We start from the raw sequence: 12596 nt of genomic DNA, 5'->3' as shown, positions 1-12596 counted from the left end.
TGGACTTAAGGACAGCACAAGAACTTACAAAACAGTTGAAGGGTATATGAAGGCCAATTAAAAGAAAATAAAACTATGCTCTTTTTTAATCCAACAAATATGTACCTTTTGTTCCCAGCATAAAAGTGAAGATTTCCAAGTTCGTGTAGAGCCTGAACCTTAAGGTCTCTTTGTTTGTTTATTTCAAGGATGCCTGTTATTTATTTTTAACCAATTAGAAAAAAAAAATATCATCACGTCATTAAATCAGTTACTAAATTTTGAACAAATTTTGCATGGGAAGCAGACATGCATTCAGATTTAAGTCAGTGCATGAATATTTTTTGAAAGATTTATTATGCTTATATATTTACCTTCAAACATACCATTTCTTATTTCTACTAACTTTAAAAACAAGAGTAGGACGTGTATACGGACCTGTTTACCTAAGCTTTTGTATTTTGGTTGGGGGTTTTTTTGGTGGGGTTTTTTTCAGATCTCTCAAATTTCTTCATCTCCCAGAGATAAACTGGGAAGCAGACCATTGGCCCTGCTAAACCACACTGCATGCATACAGCATAGTAGCACTGTCTGGCTCATTTCTGGATCCCTTACATCAAATGCAACCACTTGCAGCATCTATTGACCTGCTGCACTTCACCTCTTTTGTCATATAGCAAAAAAGGTAATAGTGTTGAGCTGTAACCATATGAGTAAAATTACTGGAATGTAAGATGGAGGCCAAGAAATTTGATCTCATATTCAAATGCACAGAATCTGAAAGGTCTGTTTGCTAGGGAAAAATAAAACAAAGCAAAACAAAACCCACAAAAAAAACCAAACAAAAACCAAAACCACAACAAAAACAAAACCACAACAAAATCGAAAACCTATCATGGAATTAAAATGAAATTGGTAAACATTACAGCAGATTTTTAATTTTGTATTAATCAGTACAACATCACTGAAGTAATGCTTTTCCATAAGATGAGATAAATTTAGAGGTTATAAACCAGGTAGTGGCTTGTTTTGAATCTAATGCACATTTTCTGAATCAACAGAAACAAGTTTGCGTATTTCGGAAACCAGCTTTCAGATAGTTACAGCCATGTGACAGAGGAAAATAACACTGGAATAAGATAGGCAGCATGATATTACCTCTCAGCTGTAAAGAGAAATTCAGGGAAAAAAATTACCAATTGTTTGCTCATAGGAAGTGATAATTAGTGAAAGATGTGTGTGTGGTATTGGTTTACTCTCAACCCTGCTGGAAAAATGAAATTTTTCTTGAGAAAGGTCACATGGTGTTGGTAGATACATCACTTCATCTCCCACATCAAATTCCAGCCTTTTCCTTGAAGAGATTTGACTGCCGATTGCTCTTCCAGGTTTTTCTAGAGCAGAAAAGTGATTTTTATGGGAAGTTAGGAAAAGGAACATACTATTTTCTATACTACATTACTTAAACAAATATGCATTTCCTGCATGTCCTGGTTTTATCTGGTTTCCTATGTTATTTTTTCTCTCTGTGTGCCTCCTGATTAAACTCACTGGATGTAACTCAGTGCAACCAAATGAAAATATGAGCTCCTTTAGAGAAAATAAACTTGGTAAGATCTGCCAGTCAGTCTTCTGACAGAGGTTTGGCTTCTTACAGACAAATGGCATAGCTGCATGAAAAAATTTTATCATCCAGCCATTAGACACAAATCATAGGAAATCAGAGCCTGTGCTTACAGAACTTCATATATAACTTTATATTCTGTTTTTTTCCTGATTGTCAATAACAACTAAAACTTTAATTTAAAAAATCTATTCCTTTCACTCTTTGTTATTTGAATTGCATATACACTTCATTAAGTGAGAAACACTTACAATAAATAACTCACCTTGTGTGGATGCAAGAAATAATGAAAGTAGTTTTCTGCTGTGTCTCAGTGCTCTGCTGTGATAGTTAGCTTTTTGTAGACTTTCTCTAAAACATTTCAGTGTATCGTTCACATCAAGAGGTACAGAAACTAGGGCTTTCGCTGTACTCACTAAAAGGAATTAATATGGAGAACAATTCTGCATTACATAAATATAACTTTTCATAAATCACCCTGTAACACATATATTTGAACAATTTCAGATCTTCAAAAAAACTAAAATATATTAATATAATTGTCACCTTTGTTACCTGTTGGATTATGAATTAAAGCAAAAGTATTAACAAACAGGTACACTTCTGAGCATTTATATGTTTTTCAGTGTTACATTTTACTTCTCATGTGATATCTATATTCCTCGAATTCCATCTGCACTGGGCATGCCTAAGCTCAGCTCTCTGCTCTGAATTCTGGTGTCCGAAGCCTGGAAACAAAGACTTTCAGTACAACTGCTGATCCTATTCACTACAATACCACAGTTTCTATGTACCAAACCTGTGAGCTGGCATGCTCTCTCCACTGAATGCATAATATTATCTACTTTCTTACACGCAGCATTATCTACTTTTTAATGATTTTCCTCAGCTGAATTTGACACAAAGCCTTGTGTTCAATGCATCGATATATCTGTTAGAGGAGGAACTATGCTTTATGAACTTCCATTAACTACTATAACATCTTAATTCTGAGTGTAAACAACTGTGGGTAATAGAGGTGTTTTGCTACCTTACAGTTCACTTCAGTTTTTATATTGATTCTACTATAGCAGTGCAGGTTTGGTTAACTTCTGTGTATATTGCTGGATAGGCAACGATACCAATGGAAAACTGAACCAAGACCACCAAGCTCACTCAACATAGTGTAAGTCAACTGGCTTTTGGATGACAACTGCTCTTCTCTGTTTTCAGATACAGTCTGAATATAGTTGGAAAGGTCTTAACATTACTACCCATCCAAAATATCAGGAATAATAATTTGAAGAGAAAACGGAGTTTCTATTAAAACAGACAGATTATAGGAGCAGTGCAAGATCTATGATAGAGAGGAAAAAAAAAAAAAAAAGCCAAAACCTAACCCAATGAAAAATATCCAGTATGAAAAAAAAAGATAAGGGTTTGGAAGAAAAGAGAACTCATGATACTGAAATGTGCTCTGACCTGCATAGTCATTTTTCATCTCTGGGTAGAAAAAGCATCCAGGAAAAATCCATTCGCCAGCAGAACTGGCAACAGGCAGCTGTATTTTCTGTCCTATGTAGTTTCTGCAATTCATCTAAAAAGCAAGTTTTGTTTCACAATAATTGAATAACATTCAGAAAATCAAAGTCTGGTGCTTAAAGTTAAGTATCTAAATACCCTGTCATGAAAAAATAAAAGAGGACTAATTTTGAAAGACATCAATGACCCATAACTAGTGCCCTTGTCAGTAAGAGGTGAAATATTCACACCACCTAAACATTAGATATAAAACATAAATATTTAGCTGTTTCTGTATTAAACTTGTATCTTATTTGGTATTTGAAATAATCATGAGCAACTCGTTGATGTTCAGCAAATATTCCTCCTTTCTTTGTCTGGATAAATGCATGCTTGCAAAGAACCTGTCAGTGTAAGTATGCCTGAAGAGCACTCTGCCTGTGAAGTACAATGTAACGCTGCTTATGGATATAGAAAACAGCTTTAGGTAAGTAACAGCAGCAGATTAACCCTGTCAGATAAGCAAACTTCCAGACTTCTATAAAGGGCTAATCCAGAAGAGACATTTTATTTTGCTAATGTAGCTACATCAGTTCAGAGGCAGAAGAGCCAACTCAGAGCTAGTTCTAGGCTCTCTGAATGGCCCTGCATTATGGAAATATAGCCATAACCTCCGAAATTTTAACTTGATGTCTTTTTTGAACAATCCTGATTACTATTAACAAACAGTAGTCTTTATAAATTGTCTTTCAAAACCTTGACTACTCTTCCACATTGCTCAGATTACAGTAGTATGTGGCAGTTTGTCACACTGCCCTTTTTTTTTAGACAGTGACTATGGTCTTAACGGCAGGGCCTGAAAGAAGTCATCAGGAAACAGCCTTAAAGAGAGACAACAGAGCACATCAGCTGCCCTTCGCAAGCCAGGACTGCTTTATGAGTTCCTGGGCAGCAGTGTGCTGTCCTTAGGCAAGGCAGTGGCTGCTGAACCCCATGTTCATGTTCAGAACAAACCTGTCTGGAATTTCTAATCCACTTTCTCCCCCTTCTACTTCAAGTAGAAGTCCTGTGTTTATATTAGTAATAGAAACATATTAAAAATCTCAACCATGCAACTGACTTCAGCAAAACCTTTTAGAAATAAACCTTAGGATTAAAAAAATTAAAAAAAAATTTAAAAAACCCAAACACAAAACCAAACCACAAGCCAAAAATCCTAATATTTAATCGTTAATTCCATTTCAAAATTCTAAATGGCAATGTCAGTTTACTAAATATATAGAGACATAGTTTTTAATGAGAGGAACTTGTTGAGCAGCTTCGGGGGTTTCTGCTGGTGAACATGTTTTTCACATTTTTTATTGGTTTTGTCAGTATTTGGGTTAATTAACTTTGGTCTTTAAGAGCACTGTTCAGTGCAGACCCAAGCAATCTCTTTGTATTTAATTTTAATTACTCACAAAGATTTCTCAATATCCAAATAAATGTTTTCAGGTTAAGAGCGGTGTTAAGAACTAACATGAAATCAGATTTAGGCTCGTAATATGAAACAGGTACATTATGTGTGAAGAAATGTTCTCTGGGTCACCAAGTTCAGACCTTTGCTGCTGCTGGAATCGTGTCATATAAGCCTTTTCATGCATTTCAATCAATTATGTTCATTAATTTATTATAATTTACTATTTGTGAACATTATGAAAACCATGTTAATCTAATCAGTGAAAGTACTTCTCCACATTTAGTTTATATTAAGAGTCGGTGCCCAAAAAATAAATCTGTGGTTCACCTTATCTGCGTTATTAGAGAGATATTTTATGAAATTAGGTTCATGGCTGCCCAAGCCACTGAATTGCTGTATCCTTTCCAGCAGCTGCCTCTGAGCATACACCAGCAGTGGACTCACTTGTTCCGTGTATCTCTCACTGAAAAAGTGAAGTATAGCAATTAAGCAAAGAAACAGTATATTTAACTATATAGTGTTTCTTCTTAGGTTTTATTAGAGTTGGTGTGACTTACTGTGTAAGTACATTGAATTGTACAGCTATGTGTACCAGTGCTTCCCACTTCTTCATTTTATATAACAATTCTATTGTTTTAAGAATCAGATTACATATCCATTTCAAGTCAGCCACATTCACATCATCCAGGGGAGACTGTGGATGAAGATCAGAACCGCCATTTTCATCCATAATACCTCCTAAACAACTGGGAATGCAGAAGTCTCCTTCAGGATCCACAATCTACAGGAAAGAAATATTATTCTACCTGTTATTTTCAAATTTGTTTTTAAGACATATTGTAGAATCATAGTATGGTTAAGGTTGGAAAGGACATTAAGACCATCTAGTTCCAACCCCCTTACATAGGCAGGGACACTGTCCACTAGACCAGGTTGCTCAGAGCCCCATCCGACCTGGCCTTGAACACTGCCAGGGATGGAGCATTCACCATGTCTTTGGGCAACCTATTCCAGTGCCTCACAACCCTCACAGTAAAGAATTTCTTCCTAACATCTAACCTGAACTCCCCCTGTTTAAGTTTAAACCCATTAACCTTTGTCCTAACACTACAATCCCTAATGAAGAGTCCCCCTCTGGCATCCCTGTAGGCCCCCTTCAGATACTTAGAAGGCTGCTATGAGGTCTCCACGCAGCCTTCTCCTCTCCAGGCTGAACAGCTCCAACTCTCTCAGCCTGTCTTCATATAGGAGTTGCTCCAGCCCCCTGATCATCCTTGTGGCCCTCCTGTGGACTTGCTCCAACAGCTCCATGTCCTTCTCGTGTTGAGGACACCAGAATTGCACACAGTACTCCAAGTGGGGTCTCGCAACAGCAGAGTAGAAGGGCAGAATCAAATTATAAAGATTAGAAAGTACTGTAATCCTCTAAAAACTTGTTACAGAGAATAACTTGGAGATACCAGAATATAACAGAAGAGAAAGTGTCTCTACTGAAGATGCGATAATAAAGAGTATACTTGTCTCAATAAAAGTATTTTTTACCTTAAGAGACGTGCTTGCCTGTAGTTCAGTTATCATATCAATGATCATGTCTGATGCCAAATAAAAAGGGAACCAGATGGTGTTCCTAAGGAAATCTCTGGTAATTGGAAATGTATCCATTTGGGAATGTAAATGGTTAGCAATGAACTGTAATTCTTGAGTATAGTTCCAAAGTTCGCGACAAGCATTTTGAAGCAATGTCCAGTGGCCACCACGGTGAGCAAGAACCTGTACGTATCATTCAAAATATACTTTGGAAATACAGAAATTTAAATCTTAATTATTTTATTGAAAAATTTAGGAATAAATAATCTTTCAAAATTACAGTCTATGGATGTTCCTTAATAACAGATCATTCAATATTTCAATTTATATAAAGCATCATAGAACCTTAATTTGCATTTTTTCGTAGTAGCATTAATTTATAATTGAATTTAATTGTTGCTTTTGGCATGAGAATGAAAAATGAGAATTAATTCACACCACATATGCATGTGTTTTTACTCGGTTTTAGAAGAGTTTGTGGGAAGAGTAGTCAGTATTTCCTTTTAATCCCTGCATACACTACTGAGGCATTCACTGAAAAGGGACCTGTAAAAAGACCTGTAAAGGGAAGGGTAAGTCTGCAAGTACTTTCAAAAAGATTTAATATACACAAGAAGGAAAGTTACAAAGAGTAAATAAAAAAAAAACCCACAACATTTGTATGAATTATTATATGATGACAGGGGATATGCCTGACATTTCACACATTGTACTCTGATGTTTTGCAGAAGATGAGAAATCCTTGCTTTTTCCCACTGAAGCTTTTTTGAAGCTTCTGAAGTGTGGGGGGTTTTAGCATAGAAAATACTAAGTATTGTAATGCAATGCTTATTACTAAGTAAAATGTTTAATAAGAAAGCACATCTTACCACTGCTTTTTTTAAATGCAAAAATATTTTTTCAAAATGCTCCAATAAAATGGTATTTGTCAGGAACTGGTTGCATTCTCTGGGGGAACAAGAGACAGATGTTTCTGTATCTGTGGTTTGAGTTTGAGGAGTATTTGTTCCACTTATTTTAATGCTGGCCTTAAAAGATTTATCTCTACCTGAAAGCATAAAGTTTAATGGTTAAAACCAAGTCAAAGTTCTCAAAAAAAAAAGAAAATATTATCAGCCAGCTAGGATGTTTCTATAGTGGCTAAATACTTAAATGTTAGGAAATGCCAATGTTAAGGTTATCATATTTATAAGGTTATGATATTTAAAATATAAGACACTTTTACTTAAGCATTGGGAGAAGCAGAGATAAAAAAATACTTTGAGCAAAATAATAATGTGCACCAAATAATTTTCAGCCTCAAGGCCAAACACAACCCTCATGAAAGTTGTTTTAGGAAGAAATCACCATGTGGCAAGCTGCCAAAAATCTTTCTGAAACAGAGACCTCTTATAAGAAGTAAGTAAGAAAGGAAGATTTCTATCAAATTCTGTGGTCTGTGTAGATTTGCTTCATAATTTCATTCAAACCAAATATCTTCCAAGGGGAAACACAGAAGTTTGTGGTAGTGGCATACAGTAATATCTTTACAAAGAAGTTAATTACAAGCTAAAGGATTTGACTTGATGGCAAACTACACTCTTCATGAAATTAATTCATTCAGAATTGCTGCAAAAGCCAGGTGGTAGTGCACAGAGTTTTCATTAGTTTTCAACAACTTTCTGTGACTCTTCTCAGTGACTTGCAACCATCAAGACGAAAGAGTATAACTAGAAGTCAGCTGTTGCAAAGACAGCAAGTAAATGCAACTGCTAGTTTTTGTCACGCCTCCTTGGAAACTGCAAAGAGGAGGGTTGATTCCTACATAAGGAAGTCCTACAACAAATGATAGAATTTTGCTCTCTACAACTATGGCAAGAACGAATTCCCTGAGGTGCTATTAAAAGGACCAGGGCCTGAGATTTCTTCTTGAATTTATGGTGGCTGTGCAGACTACCTGCATCACCAACATCTAAGGTAATGAAAGTCCTATATTTCATAGTTCCCACAAACAGGAGCCTGTTGCTTCCTGTTGAAACCTCAAAGGATGTTACTGAAAATAGCTGGGATAATAGAACAAACAAATGTGAAAGACAGAGAACTGAAGTAAAAGTGGTAGAAGACAAAAAATTGATCCTGAGGTAGCCTCTGCCGCTGGAGAACATTAAGGAGCAAGCAGTAAAGAAGAAAACCTAAACTATTCTACTTAAAATTTGAAAGGTAATAATAAACATCAGCCTATAATTTTAAAAAAGACTTACTGAATGATCCAAGAAATTATTGACTTGTTAGAAAATCTAAAGGAAGCTATAGACCAATTAACAGCCATAGAAACTTATAAAAATTATCATTGCATTTAGAATAACCTGGAATATTATCAATTTAATAGCATGGCTTCTGCAAACCAAAAGCTAATATCATTAATTTATTAGAAGTTATAAACTCATTACTAAAGTATAGGATAAAGAATAACCACCAGATTAAAAGCAAATAATACAATAAACAATGCTCAGAGTTATTATAAATGACCCATTAGTGACTATGACTTGGTTTATATTAGGAAAAAAGAGAAAATAGGAGGGGCACTTCTGAAATCCAGAAACATCTTCTCTTCAAATTGGTATTTTTCCGAAGTTGATGTGGAGAATTAATGATAAGGGCCGAGACAGAAATTAAGAAAAAGTTGAAACTAATTCCAGTTATGCACCCATTAAAAGTTCTTACCACTTTGTTCTTTGGTCATTCCTGACTCTATAATTACAGAAGGAGTTGGTGTTATGCTGTTCTCTACAGCTTCTCTCATCACTATCGTGCCACAATTATTTAATGAGAATATTTCAGGATCCAAAATATTGTAACTGCAGAATGGGAGAAAAATAAGAAAGTACAATAAGAAACCCATGTATAATATAAAAAATAATTTCAATATACATACAATAAATTCAGTTTCTCAAAAGTGAGTTTTGATTATGTTTTAGCAGCTTTAGAAATCACAAATAATGAATGGTGGTCAAAAGTTACAAGTAATCAAAAAACAGCACAGTATATTATCTTTCATAACTTTCAGATGACCAGTCAAGTGAGCAATCAAAGATGTATGTGTCACTGGCCAAAACTTGTTGCATATTAAATCAGTTTGCATTGGAAAGCTGAACTGTTCATATGACAAACTGACTGTAATTCAGATCTGTTTGCATTAATTACAATAACACAATAAACTATATTAATAGCGATCAATGATAATGCAGCAGTATATACCTGTCCAGATGCTGTGAACCAAAAATTCCAATGTTGCATTGCTCTTCCAGATTTTTTTTAAATAAGCTGTAGTGTGCGACTGCCAGATAGATATTCATCTGAGATCTCCAGGGCATCTCTTCAAGACACATGTGACGAAACTTCTTTTTTTCTAAGTAATTACTCACAATTGGTTTCAGCAGTACCACTAAGGTGTGACGAGCTGCTTTTCGCAACTCTTTCTTGCATTTCCTAAACCAAAATATATGAAGTAATAAAAAATGAAACTTTGTTTTCTTGAAGCTCTAGAAAAGAAAATTATGGTAAAGATACACAGAAGTATCCCACTGCATCTCCACAGACTTGCATTAACTCAGAAGAATAAGACATATTTCTAGTAAAAGTATTTTTGCTGCAGTCAAGAAAATAAATTGTGCTTTCCCTATTGTAAGTGCATTTATAACACACTAAATCCTATCTTGAATTTTACCAACTTCAATGAGATATTTGACTTAGTACTTAGAAAAAGTTTAGGTCTGTGTTTGAAGTTATTTGTCCCTGAATCATCCACACAGATTATTATAACAAATACAATGTGTTTCAGTCTATCCAGGAGATGGAGATTCTACTATTATACTATAAATTTGGATCATTATTTTTATTGCTGTGTTTTGGCAGCTAATAACCCTCAATGTGAAGAAAACATTTTATTTCAAACTTGGATGCCTGGCTTTAATTTCCAGACAGATTTTTTTGTTTCTTTGCTAGATCAAACAATTCTGTATTACCTGGCACGCTGAAGTCAAATCAGATCTCAGTTTTAGTTTTTTATGCACTGTAAGCTGATACTTTAACAAATCTAAATTATTTTTGTTGCCTGTTTTCGACCTTTAAAATGTGGGCAGAACAGTATACCATACGCAATGTTGATTATATTATACAGCAATATTATTATTTAGGATATGAAAGAGTAGCTGAAAAGACAAAAAGCCTAGGATAAATTAAACACCTCGTCTCACTGGAAGCCATGAAAATCATGTTAAGGTGTTTTTTAATAAATGGACTGTTTAGGTAAATCTTCAGTATTCAGTACAGTTTGAATATTCTGGGGTGCTCCAGAATATCTCACAGAATGGATATGATCCCTCAGTGATATGGTTTAGTGGTGGTCTTGGCAGTCCTGGGGTAATGGTTGGACTTGATGATCTTTAAGGTCCTTTGCAACCTAGTTGATTCTATGATTCTATATTTAGAAAATAGTATATGGAAGACTTTTTTGAGGTTCCTTATACAAACACTTCCAAAACCAGCTATGTGATTGGTTGTATTCAGATATTTCTAGTTTTCCACTTGTTAAATGATGGAAATATAAGTGACTAAAGCACCAGGTAATGAATATGATAAATTCATTTAGGTCAGAAGGTACCATTATTAGTGAGTTAACCAAATATATACAATTATCTGCCAAAAGAAGACATGAATTTTCATTTGTTTCTATCAAGAAACAGTTTTCCGAAGTTACAGAACAGATAATCCAAAAAGACTAGCAAAAGGATGGCAAGAATCACTCTAAAATTACCTGAGCATCAGGAACAAATAAACATTCTTTGTAAAATATCTAACAGAGAAGCCCCCCCAAAACACAATTTGAAAAGCATTATAGTATGCAGATTGACACAGCTTATCCACCATGATGAATCAACATGCTCAAGCTAACACAAGTGAAATAAAGTCTTTGATTATTAATAGAAAAACTTCAAAATCTTCAACAGTTATTCTCTTAACTAGAAATAAGACAGATTTTGTTCTCTTGAGTGGAAGCCAATTTTATACCAAATTAAAACAGAGAAGTAAATGGACTGTGCACAAATTCATCCCTTTTATAGATAAAAGTTTCATAATCTACACTTAATTGTAAACTAAATTGCAGCCAAAATATTTTGGTTCTGTATATGAACCTGACAACGTATGCTCATTTACCTTTGTGCTTCTGGAGATTTCTCTGTGCTTGGATGTTTCATTAAATACTGTCTAAGGGTCTCTCCTTTTTGAGTAGGACTCAAAGGGTTTTTTCCTGGTTTCTTCAAAGTTGATGCCTCTGGTTTCTTTGAGGTATTTGCCAAAATAAGACAGCAAAAGAAATATTTAACATTCCAGTAAGCTTTACAATTTTTCTACGGGATGTCAAATGCCTGATACTAAGAAGACAACCAGGTCCCCAGGTTCTTTCTTTCATATGCAGTGTTTTTCATCTCAAAAATGGTAGTTCTTTTTCTATTATTATAAATAGTAAAACTTTGCAATACAAAAACTGAGACAGAAAACCTTTTCCCCAATCTATCTCAGATGCTAGCAGTATTACAGCATTACTAGAGGGTTATAAGTGAGAAAACTCTTCCTCCAAAACAGTACATATCCATTAAGATTATTCTTGCCTTCCAATAAAAGCAAAAGATATTAAAATAGTTCTGAACATAAACCTTTATTGTGTAATTAGAATATCTGCACAAAGAGTTAATCATGAACAACTACTCATAAAAAAGTGTAAGTACAACATATTGTATAAAAAGACGTGAACTGGCCTCCTTTTCATAATCTGACAGTACCCAAGGCATTTCTTACTAACACATTGAGTTTTTAATAGCAGCTGAGGAAAGGCAAATTTTCATTGATTTTGGAATGCATTACTCTGACACATCTCAAATTCCTCATAGTTGTTGTCTTTAAAATATATCCCATGCCAATTTTTCTTCCTGGTTTTAGGAGTGCAGAGGTGATCTGAGGATTACAGTTTGTATCCCAGCTTTAAATAATTATGCATGCGGGACTTTTTACAAAGTAAGGATAGGACAGTGGCTCTAAACTGAACAAGGGGAGATTTAGAAAGATTAGGTATTAGGAAAAAAAATCTTCCCTGTGAGTGAGACACAGGCACAGGTTGCCCAGAGCAGTTGTGGCTGCCACATCCCTGGAAGCATTCAAAGCCGAGTTGGACGGGGCTTGGAGCTACCTGGTCTAGTGGAAGATGTCCCTGACTGTGGCAGGGGTCTAGAACTAGATGATCTTTAAGGTCCCTTCCAACCCAAAGCATTCATGAATCTATGATTCCCTGTCTCTTGCTGAGATTTTTATGAGACAGTGTTTAAAAATTTATTTTAATGCTTATGGTATTGTTGCTCAGTAAAGACCTAAGTGACTCCTTGAAAATAAAACTCACTTTCTGAAACACTA

General features: G+C 35.0%; 1 protein-coding gene across 1 annotated transcript in view; it reads right to left on the bottom strand.

The window, feature by feature from the left end:
• The window catches only part of CFAP54 (cilia and flagella associated protein 54), a 113708-nt gene that overhangs the window by 41930 nt on the left and 59182 nt on the right, over positions 1 to 12596 (bottom strand). Inside the window, exons 33-43 of the mRNA XM_065663998.1 lie at positions 11346 to 11539; positions 9387 to 9617; positions 8853 to 8986; positions 7019 to 7197; positions 6105 to 6332; positions 5120 to 5343; positions 4890 to 5025; positions 3065 to 3179; positions 1869 to 2018; positions 1176 to 1373; positions 106 to 193 (exon numbers count right to left, since the gene is read on the bottom strand). Coding sequence (XP_065520070.1) covers positions 106 to 193; positions 1176 to 1373; positions 1869 to 2018; positions 3065 to 3179; positions 4890 to 5025; positions 5120 to 5343; positions 6105 to 6332; positions 7019 to 7197; positions 8853 to 8986; positions 9387 to 9617; positions 11346 to 11539 — 1877 coding nt within the window. The remainder of the gene's footprint in view (positions 1 to 105; positions 194 to 1175; positions 1374 to 1868; positions 2019 to 3064; positions 3180 to 4889; positions 5026 to 5119; positions 5344 to 6104; positions 6333 to 7018; positions 7198 to 8852; positions 8987 to 9386; positions 9618 to 11345; positions 11540 to 12596) is intronic.

This window comes from Lathamus discolor, chromosome 1 (assembly GCF_037157495.1).
Source record: "Lathamus discolor isolate bLatDis1 chromosome 1, bLatDis1.hap1, whole genome shotgun sequence".
NCBI classification, from domain to species: Eukaryota; Metazoa; Chordata; class Aves; order Psittaciformes; family Psittacidae; genus Lathamus; species Lathamus discolor.
Note: the sequence above shows the minus strand (reverse complement) of the source record. Positions and strands in the feature narration are given on the sequence as shown.